Source organism: Malaclemys terrapin, chromosome 6, assembly GCF_027887155.1.
Source record: "Malaclemys terrapin pileata isolate rMalTer1 chromosome 6, rMalTer1.hap1, whole genome shotgun sequence".
Taxonomy (NCBI): Eukaryota; Metazoa; Chordata; order Testudines; family Emydidae; genus Malaclemys; species Malaclemys terrapin.
The window spans coordinates 1,681,488-1,700,244 of NC_071510.1; the positions used below are offsets into that span (position 1 = coordinate 1,681,488).

Below are 18,757 nucleotides of genomic sequence, written 5' to 3' on the forward strand. Positions count from 1 at the left end.
ACCCTGCTGGGGCCAGCCCCACTGTATCACAACACACAGTTACATTTACCGGCCCTCGAGGAGGGTGGGGTCTGCAAAGGAGTCATTTTGGTCACATTGTGAGTGGGGAATGGGGGAGCAGATTGTACAGGGACCATTAGACCCACTGATGTGTTATTGGGGCAATTTCTAGAACTGTGGTCCCAAACTTTTGAGGGTCACCCCCACCTTACCCCTGTCCACACACCCCTCTTACCCCGCGAGCCAGGAACAGGGCCACAGCTGGGGGCGGGAACATGGACAGGGGTAAGAGGCCGAGGCTGGGGCCGCAGCTGGAAACGGGGCCGCGGCTGGGGTCAGAGCCGCGGCCAGGCTGCGGTGGGGGCCGGCAGCCAGGCCCACAGCCAGGTGCGCCTCCTCTCCCAACCTTGCCCCCAGCTTCAGCTCTAGGCCAGGAACAGAGTGGCACAGGCTGGGGGCTGGTGTGGGGCCGGGAATGGAGTCATGCCGAGGCTGGGAATGGGGCCAGGAGCTGGGGAGGCAGCTGGGGGCAGGACCAGAGCAGGGCTGGGGGGGGCTCTGTCCCCTCCCATGGGATTGGCCCAGGTGTTCTTCTGCACCCCGCTAGGGAGGCATGCCCTACACTTTGGGGACCTCTGTTCTAGAACAAGCGAGTATGCTTCCTTCCACAACCTTTCCTCTCACACGCAGTCCTCTACGTGGGGATAGCACTGAGCCGTGCAAGAGCTCTGCCCATTCTCATTAGGCCTGGACGAGACATGGGGCTTCGCTGCTGCAGAACTGTGTGAAAACTAAGTGGTTTTGGCAAAGTGTGTCAGAAGAGAAGTTCAACACACCTCCACCAGAGGAGGATGCAGAAGACAGCTCGCTGGGATTGTTTGCTCCAGGCTAGTGGTGCATCCAAGAGTATTCCCCCATGATGGTCCTGGCTCCTGCAATGAATTACATGCCTCCCCAGCAGCTAAACACACCAAGCCTGGGTATGAATGCTGTGGCGTGGCATGGCATGGCACACCTCTTAGCAATATTTCAGCTCTATGCTCAGCCCTTTTTCCCTGAAGGTCTTGGCCTCTAAAAAATCTACCCTTTTGCTGCAAAAAGAATCTGACATTCCCAGTGAAGTGTCAGAAAGTTCCACACTGAACCAGTGACTCCAGTTGGCCACCTGTGCTCTGTGCACCCAACGACTCTTACCTGCCAGGCTCCTTGCAAGACTAGCCAGCTGATCCACTGTGTAACCAAGCTGAGAGGCCATGCAGAGGGCCTGCTGCCAGCTGCCACTGCTCAGAAAGGCATCGAGGGCTCTCTCAAATGCACCACAGCGGGCAAAGATCAGTCCAGCCTGCTCATACAGATGCTTCTGGTTCAAGTGCTCGCCAAAGGCACTGCCGACAGCCTGCGAGTCAGACCAAACAACGAGAATGGAATCACCAACAGGCCTGAAGAAAGAGGAGCCAAGGAAATTGGTCCTGGTTTAGCTCACAGTAGCAGCTGGCTCAGGGCTTGCCCTGGCCAACGTCCCAGGGCACAAGAATGCACACGCGCTCTCTCTCACGCATGACAAGAGTGCATAGGCATGCACACGTGCATACTGCTCTGCACCTCCTGGGGCTGGCTAGGTTCTCAGGGCAGCTGTCATGCAGGCAGTGAGAAGCCCACCATGGCAAGATCCCATGAGGCCAAGGCCTGGGTTTGGTTGCGGGGCAGCAGTTCTCTGGCTACTCAGGATTCCTGCCCATAACAGGTCAGTTATTGCACAAGCTGCAGGGTGACTTCAGAACGGCAAGAGGGAGGGGGGGGGGGAGAGAGAAGCAGGTCTCTCAGGGAAAACATTGGGGGGGGGGGCAGGAACAGCAATGCTGCAAAGGATTGGGATCTGAGCAGCAGCCCCCCAAATGAGGGGGATAGGGAGCATCACAGACACTTCTCATTATTAACATCCCCTCCCTCACCCACCAAGGGGCAGTAAGAGCAGCTGCAGTTCACCATTAAACAAAACAATACAGTTTGGAAGTGCAGTGCAGAGAACAGGAGTTCCTGGTTTCAAGCATTCCATATTAATCCCTTGCAACCAGCAGGGGCCAGCATTCCATGAGCACAGAACCACCACTCCCTAGGTTCACAGCACAGGTCACGCACCTTGTGTTCTGGAGTATCAGGTGGATACAACTTCAGGGCTTCGTTATACAAATTCTGATCCTTCACCAAGTTCAGAAATTCAGAGAAGTGCTCTGTACCTGAGGAAACAATTCACTGTCCTCCAGTGGTACAGACACAGCATGGCAGGGTACATGACGCTCACCAGTTCACTTGCCCTGCGGGAAAGGCTGGCTGGCTGAGCTTTGGGGCCATACCACAACTTACCAGCTACACCAGTGATACTCAGACTGAGGCTCGCGAGCCACAAGGGGCTCTTTGCAGCACATGATATTACAACACTGTGATTTAATTATTAACCAATCAGGATGCTTTTACTATGGTATTAACTAGGGCTGTCAAGCTATTAAAAAAACTGATCGCACAATTAAAAAACTTAATCGCAATTAATCGCACTTTTAAACAATAATAGAATACCATGTATTTAATTATTTTTGGATGTTTTCTACATTTTCAAATATACTGATTTCAATGACAACACAGAATACAAAGTGCACAGTGTTCACTTTATATTTATTTTTGATTACAAGTATTAGCACTGTAAAAAAACAAAAAAAATAGTGATTCAATTCACCTCATACAAGTACTGTAGTGCAATCTCTTGATCATGAAAGTTGAACTTACAAATGTAAAATTATGTTTAAAAAAATGCATTAAAAATGTAAAATTTTAGAGCCTGCAAGTCCACTCAGTCCTACTTCTTGTTCAGCCAATCACTCAGACAAACGGGTTTGTTTACATTTGCGGGAGATAATGCTGCCTGCTTCTTGTTTACAACATCATCTGAAGTGAGAACAGGCATTCTCACTGCACTGTTGTAACCGGCGTCGCAAGATATTTATGTGCCAGATGTGCTAAAGATTCATATGTCTTTTCATGCTTCAACCACCATTCCAGAGGACATGCGTCCATGCTGATGACAGGTTCTACTCGATAACAATCCAAAGCAGTGTGTACCGACGCATGTTCATTTTCATTATCTGAATCAGATGCCACAAGGAGAAGGTTGATTTTCTTTTTTGGTGGTTCAGGCCCTGCAGTTTCTGCATTGGAGTGTTGCTCTTTTAAGCCTTCTGAAAGCATGCTCCACACCTCCTCCCCCTCAGATTTTGGAAGGCACTTCAGATTCTTAAACCTTGGGTCGAGTGCTGTAGCTATCTTTAGAAATCTCACATTGATACCTTCTTTGAGTTTTGTGAAATCTGCAGTGAAAGTGTTCTTAAAATGAACAACACGTGCTGGGTCATCATCCAAGACTGCTATAACATAAAATATATGGCAGAATGCGGATAAAACAGACCAGGGGACATACAATTTTCTCCCGAGGAGTTCAGTCATAAATTTAATTTAATCATTTTTTTAATGAGTGTCATCAGCATGGAAACATGTCCTCTGGAATGGGGGCCGAAGCATGAAGGGGCATATGAATGTTTAGCATCTCTGGCACGTAAACACCTTGCAATGCCAGTTACAAAAGTGTCACGCGAACACCTGTTCTCACTTTCAGGTGACACTGTAAATAAGAAGAGGGCAGCATTATCTCCTGCAAATGTAAACAAACTTGTTTGTCTTAGTGATTGGCTGAAGAAGAAGTAGGACTGAGTGGACTTGTAGGCTCTGAAGTTGTACATTGTTTTGTTTTTGAGTGCAGTTATGTAACAAAACAAAACAAAAATCTATATTTGTAAGTTGCACTTTTACAACAAAGAGATTGCACTATAGTACTTTTATGAGGTGAACTGAAAAATACTATTTCTTTTATCATTTTTGCAGTGCAAATATTTGTAACAAAAAATGATATACACTTTGATTTCAAGTACAACACAGAATATAATGTATATGAGAAAATGTAGAACAAATCCAAACTATTTCATACATTTCAATTGGTATTCTGTTGTTTAACAGCACGATTAATATTTTTAATCAAGATTAATTTTTTTGAGTTAATTTCATGAGTTAGCTGTGATTAACTGACAGCCCTAGTATTAACCAACTGTAGTTGATAAAATAATACTTCGTCAGTCATTTTGCTGTAAGAATTGTATGCTGTATGTGTGTGTGTAAGTCAAATATGTCCTCTGTCATACTGTTTAAATATGAATCTATAGTACTACAGTAAATGAAACAAGGAGTTCACACTCCTGTGCGGATTGCTAATTTGGCTCCTGAACCACTGAGATCTGAGTATCACCGAGCTACACCTTAGCTTCTGTAGGACATGGGATGCAGGCCTGGCCCCACCACAGCCCATAGGAGCTTTGTCATAGGAGCCAGGATTGTTTCCTGGCCACAACCTGAACAATAATAAAGTGATCTGAGCCATTCAGGACACAGGAACTAATGACCGTGCCATTATTTCAGCCACACAACGCCATCTCTGCATGCCCACAACAAACAGAGCCTAATGATCAACTTGCTTCCTTTACAAGCCACTTTTACGACAGAACTTGTGCTTCAGCAAAAGAACCCTCCATAAAAAGTGTCTTTCCAAAGCAAGGTATAAAATCAAGTAACGAAGTTAATCTGTGCAACAGCAACAAAGCCAAACAAGGATCCCACATTGGCTTCCTGTGACACTCATTTTCTTTTTATCCTATTCTGTAGAAGGTGGTGAAATGCTACAATAGAGAATCACGTCCCAGAGACACAATACATGCAGGGCACTTACCACATTTGCTGAGGTGGCAGAGTGCCTTCTTGTATCTTTTCAGGTATTTGTCTATAGTGTAGTGTTGATAGTTGGTTTCCATTTTCTGGAGGGTGTTTAAGAACGGTAGGTACTCCTTAGGGTCCTGCAAAGCACATCAGATAACTGCGTTGCCTCTTATATGTCAAACTGCTCAGTCAAATAATACTCTGGCAACTGCATCTCCCACAACATGCAGCCCATAATCAGCAAGAAAAGCTGGAACTATCAATCAAATCTGCTAGCTTGAGAGTTACTAAATATCACTCCCTCTGGATGGTTTACGGCAGTAGCTCTAAACCTTTCCAGACTACTGAAGTCCTTTCAGGAGTCTGATTTGTCATGCATACGCCCAACTTTCAGCTCAACTTAAAAACTACTTGCTTACAAGATCAGACATAAAAATACAAGTGTCACAGCACACTAGTACTGAAAAATTGCTTACTTTCTCATTTTTACCATATTATAAAATAAATTGATTGGAATATAAATATTGTACTTACATTTCAGTATATAGAGCCGTATAAACAAGTCATTGTCTGCATGAAATGTTAGTTTGTATTGACTTCGCTAATGCTTTTTATGTAGCCTGTTGTAAAACTACACAAATATTTAGATGAGTTGATGTATCCTCTGGAAGACCTCTGCATACCCCCAAGGGTACATGTACTCCTGGTTCAGAACCACTGGTTTATGGTTTTAGGCCCTTCTAGCTAGTTCATTACTGAGATTTGAAAATCAACTCCCATTTGGATTTTAGCAGCATGTCATGGGCAGACAGAGGACGGCTCTATTTTCAGTTTACAATTGTGTTAATTTTTGACGTCCTGATTGATCAAAACTGTTTCCTTCTCAGTCTTGTCTGATTTTTTGCCAGCGAGTGGATATTCCAGAATCTCACATTTCATTTTAAAAAAGTGTTTCCAGCCTTAATGGTTGGGAAGAAACCCCTAACACTATAAACAGTGTTTTTACTTGAGGGCCAGCAGCAGCTCCTTCCCTGAAGTTGGGGATCTCTGTGACGTACCAGCCAGTTCCGAAACAGAGTGCCATGGAGAGCCTCTCCTAAACGAAACCCAACTGGAAAATTCACATGCACACGTGCTGTCACTCAGCTGAGGTCACAGTACACCATGTACCTGATCACCTCAAAAGCACAGAAGTGGAAAGCCAAGATTTCTACACCTCTCCTCACTAGTGGCACAAAGTCAGCACCCCATTAACTCTGCTCTCCAAGGACAGAGCACCCTTGCCCCTGGGAGGGTATATTCCCCAAACCTGAGCGGGTGGTTTCCCAAACAGTGCTGAGGAGATAGTCAGGGGCTGGCCTGTGAGGGCGCTTGGACTTTAGGGCTGGAAGATGGGTGTCTGGACTGGTACAGAGTTATGGTTCGGAAACAACGTGTCAACTGATCCACCTTTGAAACTTTGGTAATTTTGTTTTGAAAATTAGAAAACGGTAAGAACAAGTAGTGTCACAATGACCTTCTGAGACTTCTCTGCCACCATGACAACCAAATCAAAGTCGTATGTGCCCAGGGAGTGATCGTACAGTTCATTGACGTCAACCAGGAAGAGTAGATACTTCAACGCTGCTTCTGCAGTCACCCCCTCAGCTGCTGGTGAAACAGTCTCTGTAATCGTGGGAAACAGAGCCATCAAAAATCACTTGTACCTTGCACCAATCAAAGGCTGTTCCGTGAGCTCCAGGCACACCAGGAGAACGCATGCTCACTTAGCTCATTAGAAACAGCACGGTCTGATTTCAGAGACAGACTGGCAATCCCCCTGCTCTAACGATTCATAGAATCATAGAATATCAGGGTTGGAAGGGACCTCAGGAGGTATCTAGTCCAACCCCCTCCTCAAAGCAGGACCAATTCCCAACTAAATCATCCCAGTCAGTCTTGTGCTTGAAAGAGGGAATGCTGGGGATGCCTGCCTCAGCTATTCACGTAGTATCCTGAACAGCAGCATGGCAGTCTTCAGGACCTGGCCTGAAGCAAGGGACAACACAACTTGCATCCTGCTTATATCACTGCAGAATGACATCAAGTGTGCCACGCTGAGGGACCAGCGACAGGCATGGGGCACACAGAACACCCATGCAAAAAAAAAAAAGGGGGGGGGGGTCAAGGAGGCAGCTAAAACACCCAGGCTCATTCACGGATATGATTAACCAATCCCTGACTACAGACTAATGATCACAACACCAAGCAACAGTAACCATATGTGACTGTCTCTTTTGTGCTATCCAGTGCTATTTCATTGTGACAGCTAACTTCATAGACTCTGAACTGAACTTTGTGAGGCCTGGACAAATTTCTGTTATTCAGAGTCAAAAATCAGGGGTAAATAATGCTAATAATCAGAGTTACTCTCTGAACTCTCCCCAGATGTGCAGCCCTTTACTTGCCATCTGAACTAAGAGCACTGTACCTCGCAGCTCGTGCACTTTTTGAAGGGCAATTTCCAGTTCTGGGGTGCTTTTCTTCACATGGGATGTCAGTATTGAAAGACAGTATCTGAGGGAAACAGACAACAAGAAACAAAGCAAGAAACCAATCAGAAGGAGAAGATCAACAATCTACAATAGAACCTCAGAGTTATGAACACCAGAATTACCAGTCAACCACACACCTCATTTGAAACCGGAAGAACACAATCAGGCAGCAGCAAAGACAAAGGGGGGAAAAAAAGAAGCAAATACAGTACATTACTATGTTAAACATAAGCTACTAAAAAAATAAAGGGAAAGTTTAACCTTGTCAAATCTTTTTTTAAGGAAACTGTTTGTGCTTGTTTCATTTAAAGTAAGGTTAAAATCAGCACTTTTCTTCTGCATAGTAAAGTTTCAAAGCTCTATTAATTCAATGTTCAACTTCTGAAAGAACAACCATAACGTTTTGTTCAGAGTTACAAACATTTCAGAGTTATGAACAACCTCCATTCCCAAGGTGTTCTCAACTCTGAGGTTCTACTGTATTTTTTAAGTTCTATTATTGAATATTTTAGTGTGGTCTTTGCTTTAATGGAAGGGTTGGGATTTGGGGATTTTGTTTTTTATTTGAAAAGAATAAAGGGTGAAGAACATACCAAGGAGGAACATTTTGCCCGGGATGATCCCTGGGATACAGTACATGTATAAACTCTGATGATGCCTTAATTAAAACAGAAAACCGGCTTCCTCACCACATCAGCCTTTACCTCTGGACAACAGAGCTGAGTGCAAGTTACTAAAGCTAGTCAACTTTTTTTTTTTTTTTAAACAAAGTTTATTGTTGAAAAAGGCCTTTTTTCTGAAGCAAAATTTTTCATCAAAACATTTTCCCCACTGTCAAACATTGATTTTTTGTTAAAAGTTTTAAATAAAATTTCTAAAAAAATTCAGTTTTTCACTTATCAAAAGCTAGTTGTCAATAAGTGAAAAGAGTCTTATGTTTTCAGATATTTTTAAAAAAAAGAAAAATAGGGCTTCACTTCAACTCCTCTGAAATTAAAATTTTTCTTACTTTTTAGCCAGCTCTAAAAATGACTTTCTATTACTGTTCTGTTCTAAACTGCAGATGGCATTTCACTTACTTTTGTGGATTGATGTTTTCCATGGCAGCTCTCATTGCATCACAGATAAGGTCTACTTTTTTCTGATCAGGACACTGTTGTAGTGGGATGTTGCTGCTAACTGGAGATGGGTACATAGTCTTTGTGAAGTCTTCTTCTCTAAGAAGAAACATGCACTATACCTACCAGTTGGGCCCCAAGTCACAGCCCAGCACAAATACTCGTGCCAGAAGACATATATAGTAACTCCTCACTTAACGGTGTAGTTCTGTTCCTGAAAAATGCAACTTTATGCGAAACGATGTTAAGCAAATCCAATTTCCCCATAAGAATGACTGTAAATAGGGGGGGTTAGGTTCCAGGGATATTTTTTTCACCAGACAAAAGACATTATGTACATATACAGTATAAGTTTTAAACAATTTTAAACAAACAGTTTAATATTGTACACAGCAATGAATGACTGTGAAGCTTGGTTGAGGTGGTGGAGTCAGAGGGTGGGATATTTCCCAGCGAATGCCTTGCTGCTAAATGATGAACTAGCACTCAGCTGAGCCCTCAAGGGTTAATCCGCTGTTGTTAATGTAGCCTCACACTCTGCAAGGCAGCATGGACTGAGGCAGGAGGGAGGAAACACAATAGATGCAGGGCAGTAGCTGCAAACACTTCCCTGCAAAAACTGAACATGATGTTGAGCCCACACTATCCAGCTGGAGTGCACCACTCCCTCTTCCTGACAGCACATGCATGGCTGCACAGGTGCTGACTTTCCAAAGTGCTGGGGGGTGCGTGCATGAGAGAGAGAGAGCAACGTGCATTGCCCCTTTAAGTACGCTGGCCCCACTTCAAGTACGCTGCCCTTTTAAGCAGATCAGCCAGTTCAGACAGGAAGCAACAGCTTCCAGCAAGCTCCCTACTTTCTGTCCCTGAGCCCTGTCCCCCTCCTCTGCTTTGTGGAGAGGGGGTACAGAGTGGGGGAGCAGGACATCCTGATATCAGCACCCCTCTCCCGCCCTTCTCCAGCAAGCAGGAAATTCCAGGAGCAGCTCCAAGGCAGAGGGCAGGGGGGGAGGGACAGCTGAACTGCTGCTGGGCAGCTGCCGAGCTGAGCCACATACCTTACAGAGAATTTTGGGGAGCCTCCCCACAAGGAGGGGCTGCTCTTCCAGAGACTCCTGCAAGCAGTGGACAAAGCAGGCAGCTGCCAAACAACATTATAATGGAGCATTGCATAGGGTTACTATACGTCCGGATTTTCCCGGACATGTCTGGCTTTTTGGGCCTCAAATCCCCGTCCGGGAGGAAATCCCAAAAAGCCGGACATGTCCGGGAAAATAGGGAGGGAGGGGCCAGCGGTGCTCGGCCAGGGGCCAGGACCCGGCGGCGCTCGGCCGGGGACGCTCAGCCAGGGGCCGGCGCCCCAGGGCCCGAGCCAACCTGGGCGGGAGACGCCGGGGCCAGAGCCTCTTGGCCTGGGCCAGCTGCCGGAGGGAGCCGCTCGGCCGGGGGGGCTGGACTGGGCCGCGCCTCCTCGCGCCCGCCAATCCCAGCCCCAGCTTACCTGCTGCCTGCATGCTTCAGGCTTCCTGCGAATCAAATGTTCGCGGGAAGTAGCAGAGTTGGGGCCGGGAAGGGGCAGGGCTGGGGGCGGAGTTGAGCCCTGTGGAGTGTCCTCTTTTTGGACACTTAAAATATGGTAACCCTAGCATTGTACAACTTTAAACGAGCTTGTTCCCTAATAGATCAGCAACGTAACAACGAAACGTTAACCTGGACGATGTTAAATGAGGAGTACTGTACAACGCACTTTAAGATTACTAGTACTCTCTCTTCTATGTAGTTCCTTATCCTGTCATTATCTGGCACAACTGGAAAGGACTCATGAAGTGGATTAATATCCATCATGCACGGTTTGTTCTCTTATCCTTTCCCCAGGGAAACATAAAACTTCTACTCTACAAGTGATACAGGGCAATAGGCAGACTCCATTTCAAGATGATTTTTTCTTTGTCAGACAACTGGAGGGCTCAGGCAGGAGGAGGGCTCAGACACTTCTGACATGAAGATGATTGGCACTTTTGAAAATTAAGCCATTTGTTTAGGTTCCCAAACAAAGATTTAAGGCTGAGATTTTCAAAATGAGAGTCCACACTCTACGTTTAGGTATCTAAAGAAGTGGCCTGATTCTCAGAAGTGCTGAGCAAACCAGCAGCTCCCAGTGCCTTTAAAGGGAGCAAATCATACTCAGCCTTTTGAAAAATCACTTAGTCAGGAGCCTAAACAATAATAGCCTTAGAAAAAAACAGTTTCTTTATTCCCCTCTGCAATTCCCACAGGAGACCCCTAAATCAGAGGATGTCAACTACTGAAGCAACTGCTGAGATTTTCTCAAACATTCACATGGCAAACCAGAAAAAAAATACAAACTAGGGCTGTCAAGCGATTAAAAACAGTGCGATTAATCACACTGTTAAATAATAATAGAATACCATTTATTTAAATATTTTGGATGTTTTCTACATATTCAAATATATTGATTTCAATGACAACACAGAACACAAAGCGTACAGTGCTCACTTTATATTTATTTTTGATTACAAGTATTTGCACTGTAAAAAAACAAAAGAAATAGTGATTCAATTCACCTCATACAAGTACTGTAGTGCAATCTCTATCATAAAAGTAGAACTTACAAATGCAGAATTATGTACAAACAAGTTTGTTTACATTTACAGGAGATAATGCTGCTCACTTCTTGTTTATCATGTCACCTGAAAGTGAGAACAGGCATTCTGGTGGCACTGTTGTAGCTGGCATCGCAAGATATTTACGTGCCAGATGCGCTAAAGATTCATATGTCCCTTCATGCTTCAACCACCATTCCAGGGGACATGCGTCCATGCTGATGACGGGTTCTGCTCGATAACAATCCAAAGCAGTGTGGACCGACGCATGTTCATTTTCATTATCTGAGTCAGATGCCACCAGCAGAAGGTTGATTTTCTTTTTTGGTGGTTCAGGCCCTGCAGTTTCTGCATCGGAGTGTTGCTCTTTTAAGCCTTCTGAAAGCATGCTCCACACCTCCTCCCCCTCAGATTTTGGCAGGCACTTCAGATTCTTAAACCTTGGGTCGAGTGCTGTAGCTCTCTTTAGAAATCTCACATTGATACCTTCTTTGAGTTTTGTCAAATCTGCAGTGAAATTGTTCTGAAAATGAACAACACGTGCTGGGTCATCATCCAAGACTGCTATAACATGAAATATATGGAAGAATGTGGGTAAAACAGAGCAGGAGACATACAATTCTCCCCCAAGGAGTTCAGTCACAAATTTAATTAACGCATTATTTTTTTAATGAGTGTCATCACCATGGAAACATGTCTTCTGGAATGGTGGCCAACGCATGAAGGGGCATACGAATGTTAAGCATATCTGGCATGTAAATACTTTGCAATGGCAGCTATTAAAGTGCCATGCAAATGCCTGTTCTCACTTTCAGGTGACACTGTAAATAAGAAGAGGGCAGCATTATCTCCTGTCAATGTAAACAAACTTGTTTGTCTTAGCAATTGGCTGAAGAAGAAGTAGGACTGAGTGGAACTGTAGGCTCTGAAGTTTTACATTGTTTTGTTTTTGTGTGCAGTTATGTAACAAAAAAAATTTACATTTGTAAGTTGCACTTTCATGATAAAGCGATTGCACTACAGTACTTATATGCGGTGAATTGAAAAATACTATTTCTTTTGTTTATATCATTTTTACAGTGCAAATATTTGTAATAAAAATAATATACACTTTGATTTCAATTACAACACACAATACAATGTATATGAAAATGTAGAAAAACATCCAAAATATTTAATAAATTTCAATTGGTATTCTATTATTTAACAGTGCAATTAAAACTGCAATGAATTGTGATTAATTTTTTTAATTGTGATTAATTTTTTTGAGTTAACTGTGATTAAATCGACAGCCCTACTACAAAGTGCTACAGCCAAACAAAACGTAAGTCCCCAGTTGGCCAAATCAAACCAATAGTCACAAGTGAGTCCATCTTGCGGAATCCCTCTGCCTGGATGGACCAGGCCCACAGCCAGCTCACCTGGCAGTTGGAAGCAGTCACCATCCACTTGGTCAGACTGAATCCTCTGGTTCTTTGAGACCCAGCCCCCATTCTCCAGCTTCCAGAACAATGAAACTGCGGCTTTATTTACCAGGTGTTCTTTTATCAGAAGAACAATACTTACTTCAACTCGGTGAAAAATAAGTTGATGTAATTCACAGAATCTATTTGTTTTATGAAGGTTTCCACATTTTCCAGAAAAACCTGAAGTGAACAAAACCCTTTCAGTGATGATGCTGTTATTTACAGGCACATTAACACAAAACACAGAGCGACTTCAAAGGGTCATTTAAATTTGCACATGGCCATATCCAACTCTAAACCTGAGTTACCCTACTCTTGCCATTTGCACACACTATAGTTCTTTGCATGCAGACGGTAGGAGCTGTACAGCACTAGGTACCATCCTTAAGAACCTGTGTACTCGCTATGCCCCAAGCTCTCATGCCAGCTGTTCAGTACAAGGCAATGCCAGCTCAGGGGAGATAACCTTCCAAGTGTGACATGGAACAGAATTATCTTCACAGCCCTAGGAGCTCTACCCTTCACTCAGATCTGTGCCCCCCTGCTGAGAATCCATCCACATGGATCCACTTGCAGGATCAAGGCCTTAGTAGATACAAGCAGCACAGGTTCCACTAACATTGCTGCCTTCGACCTCCTCTGTTGCCAGGAAAAGCTTCCTCCCCTAATTGGCCAGTGGGATTCTGATGTGGCGTTGACAGAGCTTTATAAACCCTGATTACATAAGAACGGCCATGCTGTGTCAGACCAATGGTCCATCTAGCCCAGTATTCTGTCTTCTGGCAGTGGCCAATGCCGGGTGCCCCAGAGGGAATGAACAGAACAGGGAATCAAGTGCTCCGTCGCCCATTCCTAGCTTCTGGCAGACAGGCTAGGGACACCATCTCTGCCCATCCTGGCTAATCATAGAACATCAGGGTTGAAAGAGACCTTAGGAGGTCATCTAGTCCAACACCCTGCTCAAAGCAGGACCAATTCCCAACTAAATCATCCCAGCCAGGGCTTTGTCAAGCCTCACCTTAAAAACATCTAAGGAAGGAGATTCCACCACCTCCCTAGGTAACCCATTCCAGTGCTTCACCACCCTCCTAGTGAAAAAGTTTTTCCTAATATCCAACCTAAACCTCTCCCACTGCAACTTGAAACCATTACTCCTTGTTCTGTCATCTGGTACCACTGAGAACAGTCTAGATCCATCCTCTTTGGAACCCCCTTTCAGGTAGTTGAAAGCAGCTATCAAATCCCCCCCTCATTCTTCTCTTCTGCAGACTAAACAATTCCAGTTCCCTCAGCCTCTCCTCATAAGTCATGTGCTCCAGACCCCTAATCATTTTTGTTGCCCTCCGCTGGACTCTCTCCAATTTTTCCACATCTTTCTTCTACAGTGGGGCCCAAAATTGGACACAGTACTCCAGATGAGGCCTCACCAATGCCGACTAGAGGGGAATGATCATGTCCCTCGATCTCCTGGCAATGCCCCTACTTATACAGCCCAAAATGCCATTAGCCTTCTTGGCAACAAGGGCACACTGTCGACTCATATTCAGCTTCTCGTCCACTGTAAACTCTAGGTCCTTTTCTGCAGAACTGCTGCCTAGCCATTCGGTCCCTAGTCTGTAGCAGTGCATGGGATGCTTCCGTCCTAAGTGCAGGACTCTGCACTTGTCCTTGTTGAACCTCATCAGGTTTCTTTTGGCTCAATCCTCTAATTTGTCTAGGTCCCTCTGTATCCTATCCCTACTCTCCAGCGTATCTACCACTCCTCCCAGTTTAGTGTCATCTGCAAACTTGCTGAGAGTGCAGTCCACGCCATTCTCCAGATCATTAATGAAGATATTGAACAAAACTGGCTCCAGGACCGACCCTTGGGGCACACAGCTTGATACTGGCTGCCAACTAGACATGGAGCCATTGATCACTACCTGTTGAGCCCGACGATCTAGCCAGCTTTCTATCCACCTTATAGTCCATTCATCCAGCCCATACTTCTTTAACTTGCCGGCAAGAATACTGTGGGAGACTGTATCGAAAGCTTTGCTAAAGTCAAGGAATAACACATCCACTGCTTTTGATGGACCTATCCTCCATGAACTTATCTAGTTCTTTTTTGAACCTTGTTATAGTCTTGGCCTTCACAACATCCTTTGGCAAATCCCACATTCCCTGGGAGGCAAAAAAACATGCAAGGGGAGGTACAAGCGCAACTCAAACTTGCCTTGGGATTGTGATCATAAAGAAGGTTGAGGTTGATTCTCAGCTTCCTCATACATTCAAATGCTTCTTTAAACATGAGCCTGTTGGAATGGGTCAAATACAGCAGGTTTTTAGAGGAGTGTGCACTAGAATCTAATATACAAAGGGAGGGAGGGGAACAGTTGCCAGACACTAAATAAACCTCTATGGCTTAATTTTCACTGCCTTCCCTCTGCAAAGCAGGCTGGCTGTGCCCATGCCTAGTTCCTGTCCTGGTCCAGCCAGACATCACACTGGGGTAGCATTTAACCAGGTGTGGGCCAGTTTTGAAGAGAGTTACATTTGAATTTAAAGATAACAGTGTATTGGTCGCAGATAGAGCTGGGCAGATTTTCCCCCCCGTGAATGGTTTATTTGCCCAAAATTCATTTTTCAGATGAAAAAAATATTTTCAGAAATACAGCAGTTTCAGACACCTAAATGAAAAAAACTAGAAAAAGTCCAAACAGTTTATTGACATTCTTGAAGTGAAACTTCCCAAAACTATATTTCACTTTGAAATTTAGCCAGGAGTTGTTAAAAATTTTAAAAAGTAAAACACACCCAAAAGCATAACAAAAAAATAAAATCATTTCATTTTGGAGAGGAAAAAGTGAAAAATTTCAGTTCCAGATTTAACCCGAAATCATTTCCCCTCCGCCCTGATTTTTTGGTTCAATGGCTGAAAAAAACGACTATCCATTCAGCTCTAGACTCGGGCACTTTTCTATTCCATTAGAACAGTGACATTTAGCAAGGTTTTATTCCATGAGACAGTCTTGTCTTCTAGGATAAGTTATAATTATGGGGAGGGGAAGAGATGGCATTTCTCCCAGCTTGTTCTGCAGTGCTGCTCACAGTGAACCCAGATGACCTACACGTAACACTGGTCTACAATTTTTGAGAAGTCGTCTGCTTCAGAGATAAAATGTGCTATTTATTATGTATTTTGATGTGCTGAATTCAAATATGACAATTAAAACAACTGATTGGCTACTGTTCCTAAGATATTTAAGTTTTTACATTTTATGTCTATGTATATTGTGTAGATAGAGTTTTAATCATAAATTGTAAACCTAGGTCTTTTCATGTGTTTAGGGTTGCTTTACAGGATAATATTTCACCTGTCCTGTTTATGTAACACTTTAAAAATCAGCAAAAGGGTTATATAAATAAAATTTATTATGAAACAAAAGGCAAAAAACTATTAGGTACAAAGTTTAGTCCTATTCAGTGTCTACTCGGCCCTTCTTGGCTTGTCTCTTGTATTCATTAAATGGAGCATCTCTTGTCACTGTCCAGAAATAGTCTGCAAGCATTGATGGGCTCCATTTGCCCTGATAGCATTTCTCCATTGTTGCAATGTCCTGGTGAAATCGCTCGCCGTGCTCGTCGCTCACTGCTCCGCAGTTCGGTGGGAAAAAATCTAGATGAGAGTGCAAAAAATCTATCTTTAGTGACATGTTGCAACCAAGGCTTTTGTATGCCTTGAGGAGGTTTTCCCACCGACAACCTGTAGTTGTCTGCCTGTTGTTTCCGAGAAAATTTATTGCCACTAACTGGAAGGCTTTCCATGCTGTCTTTTCCTTGCCACACAGTGCATGGTCAAATGCATCATCTCGAAGAAGTTCACAAATCTGAGGACCAACAAAGTCCTCCTTTATCTTAGCTTCACTTAACCTTGGAAATTTTCCACAGAGGTACTTGAAAGCTGCTTGTGTTTTGTCAATGGCCTTGACAAAGTTCTTCATCAGACCCAGCTTGATGTGTAAGGGTGGTAACAAAATCTTCCTTGATTCAGCAAGTGGTGGATGCTGAACACTTTTCCTCCCAGGCTCCAATGACTGTCGGAGTGGCCAATCTTTCTTGATGTAGTGGGAATCTCTTGCACGACTATCCCATTCGCAGAGAAAACAGCGTACTTGTGTATCCAGTCTGCAGACCAAGCAAGAGAGCAACAACCTTCAAATCGCCACAAAGCTGCCACTGATGTTGGCATAGTTTATGCACCTCAAAAGTTGTTTCATGTTGTCATAGATTTCCTTCATATGGACTGCATGACCAACTGGAATTGATGGCAACACATTGCCATTATGCAGTAAAACAGCTTTAAGACTCGTCTTCGATGAATCAATGAACAGTCTCCACTCATCTGGATCATGAACGATGTTGAGGGCTGCCATCACACCATCGATGTTGTTGCAGGCTACAAGATCACCTTCCATGAAGAAGAATGGGACAAGATCCTTGATGGTCACGGAACATGGAAACCCTAACAGCGTATAGCTGATGGAATGTTTGGATAATGCACAGTCCACTTTTTCTTCTTTGACACACCTTTCCCAACTGGAGGCACCATGCAGAAGTAACAATTGCTGGTATAATCTGTTGGCTCTCTTCAAATCATTGGCACTGCAAAAGGCATAGATTTCTTTTTCCTGTTCAACCACTGGTGAAGATTTGTTGCACAAGTGTTGCAGCATATGTGTGGGGCCCACCTCTTGTCCTGACCTCCAATTTTGCAGCCAAAATAAAGGTGATAGGCTTTCTTAACCATAGTGTTTATACTGCTGTCATAACTATAAAGGGAAGGGTAACAGCCCTCCTGTGGACAATACTATAAAATCCCTCCTGGCCAGAGACTCCAAAATCCTTTTACCTGTAAAGGGTTAAGAAGCTCAGGTAACCTGGATGACACCTGACCCAAAGGACCAATAAGGGGACAAGATACTTTCAAATTTTGGTGGGGGGAAGGCTTTTGTTTGTGCTCTTTGTTTTGGGGGTTGTTCGCTCTTGGGACTAAGAGGGACCAGACATCAATCCAGGTTCTCCAAATCTTTCTGAACAAGTCTCTCATATTTCCAACTTGTAAGTAAACAGCCAGGCAAGGCGTGTTAGTTTTTATCTTTGTTTTCTCAACTTGTAAATGTTGCTTTTTGCTAGAGTGTTTATCTCTGTTTGCTGTAACTTTGAACCTAAGACTAGAGGGGATTCCTCTGGACTCTAAGTTTGATTACCCTGTAAAGTTATTTTCCATCCTGATTTTACAGAGATGATTTTTACCTTTTTCTTTAATTAAAAGCCTTCTTTTTAAGAACCTGATTGATTTTTCCTTGTTTTAAGATCCAAGGGGTTTGGATCTGTATTCACCAGGGAATTGGTGAAGAGTCTCTCAAGGCTACCCAGGGAAGGGAATTAGCATTTTGGGAGTGGTGGCAGCGGACCAGATCTAAGATGGTAGTTAAGCTTAGAAGTTTTCATGCAGGCCCCCACATTTGTACCCTAAAGTTCAGAGTGGGGAAGCAGCCTTGACAACTGCGCTTTTGTGATGCAAAAGTCACTTCACCACGAACATAGCAGAAATTATCTGCACTGTTCACACAAGTACGAGGCATCTCTGCTCACTTTGGCTAAACAGAATGTGTCCCTTTGCAAAATCAAATACTGACAAATAAGAGAGCACGACACTGTATGATTTCTAGAGCTGATATAGGGCAATTTGTTCAGCAGAGTGATGTAAGCTTCGTCATGATTGCATCATCCATGACGTCTAGGAATAACATGATAACATAATATCATTTATGACGCAATACCAGCTTCAGATTGCATCATTCATTGTTTTGCCTAAAAAGCAAGTACTGTCCAAACCTAGTCATAGATTTATTCATAGATCCAGTCAAAGATGTATTTTAGTCATTTCTGGTTTAAATTGAGATCCCTTCCCTTTATAACTCACTTATCCTCCGCCATTCCCAAGTCAAGGGTCGTATATACTGACCCAATAGCATATCTTGAAAACTAGAGCCAATCAACAATTTTAAGCATCATTTTCTTTCTCAGTGACCCAGAATTAGTAAAGTTTGACTACATTTATTTCAGAAGCATTTTGGCTGTGTAATTTGCCTATTGTTGTTCCTGTCCCCTAACCTCTACCTACTTGTCTGTCCTTTTGATTAGCAAGCTCCTTGCAG

At 43.8% G+C, this 18,757-nt stretch overlaps 1 protein-coding gene across 3 annotated transcripts in view; it reads right to left on the reverse strand.

Annotated features, from left to right (window-relative positions):
* ELP1 (elongator acetyltransferase complex subunit 1) overlaps positions 1-18,757 on the reverse strand; it is a 105,587-nt gene that overhangs the window by 23,900 nt on the left and 62,930 nt on the right. For all 3 annotated transcript variants that reach the window (XM_054033207.1, XM_054033208.1, XM_054033209.1), the window contains 8 exons: positions 14,770-14,848; positions 12,655-12,734; positions 8,426-8,563; positions 7,283-7,368; positions 6,329-6,477; positions 4,826-4,949; positions 2,140-2,237; positions 1,195-1,396 (listed from right to left, as the gene is read on the reverse strand). In XM_054033207.1, the coding sequence (XP_053889182.1) occupies positions 1,195-1,396; positions 2,140-2,237; positions 4,826-4,949; positions 6,329-6,477; positions 7,283-7,368; positions 8,426-8,563; positions 12,655-12,734; positions 14,770-14,848 (956 nt within the window). The remainder of the gene's footprint in view (positions 1-1,194; positions 1,397-2,139; positions 2,238-4,825; positions 4,950-6,328; positions 6,478-7,282; positions 7,369-8,425; positions 8,564-12,654; positions 12,735-14,769; positions 14,849-18,757) is intronic.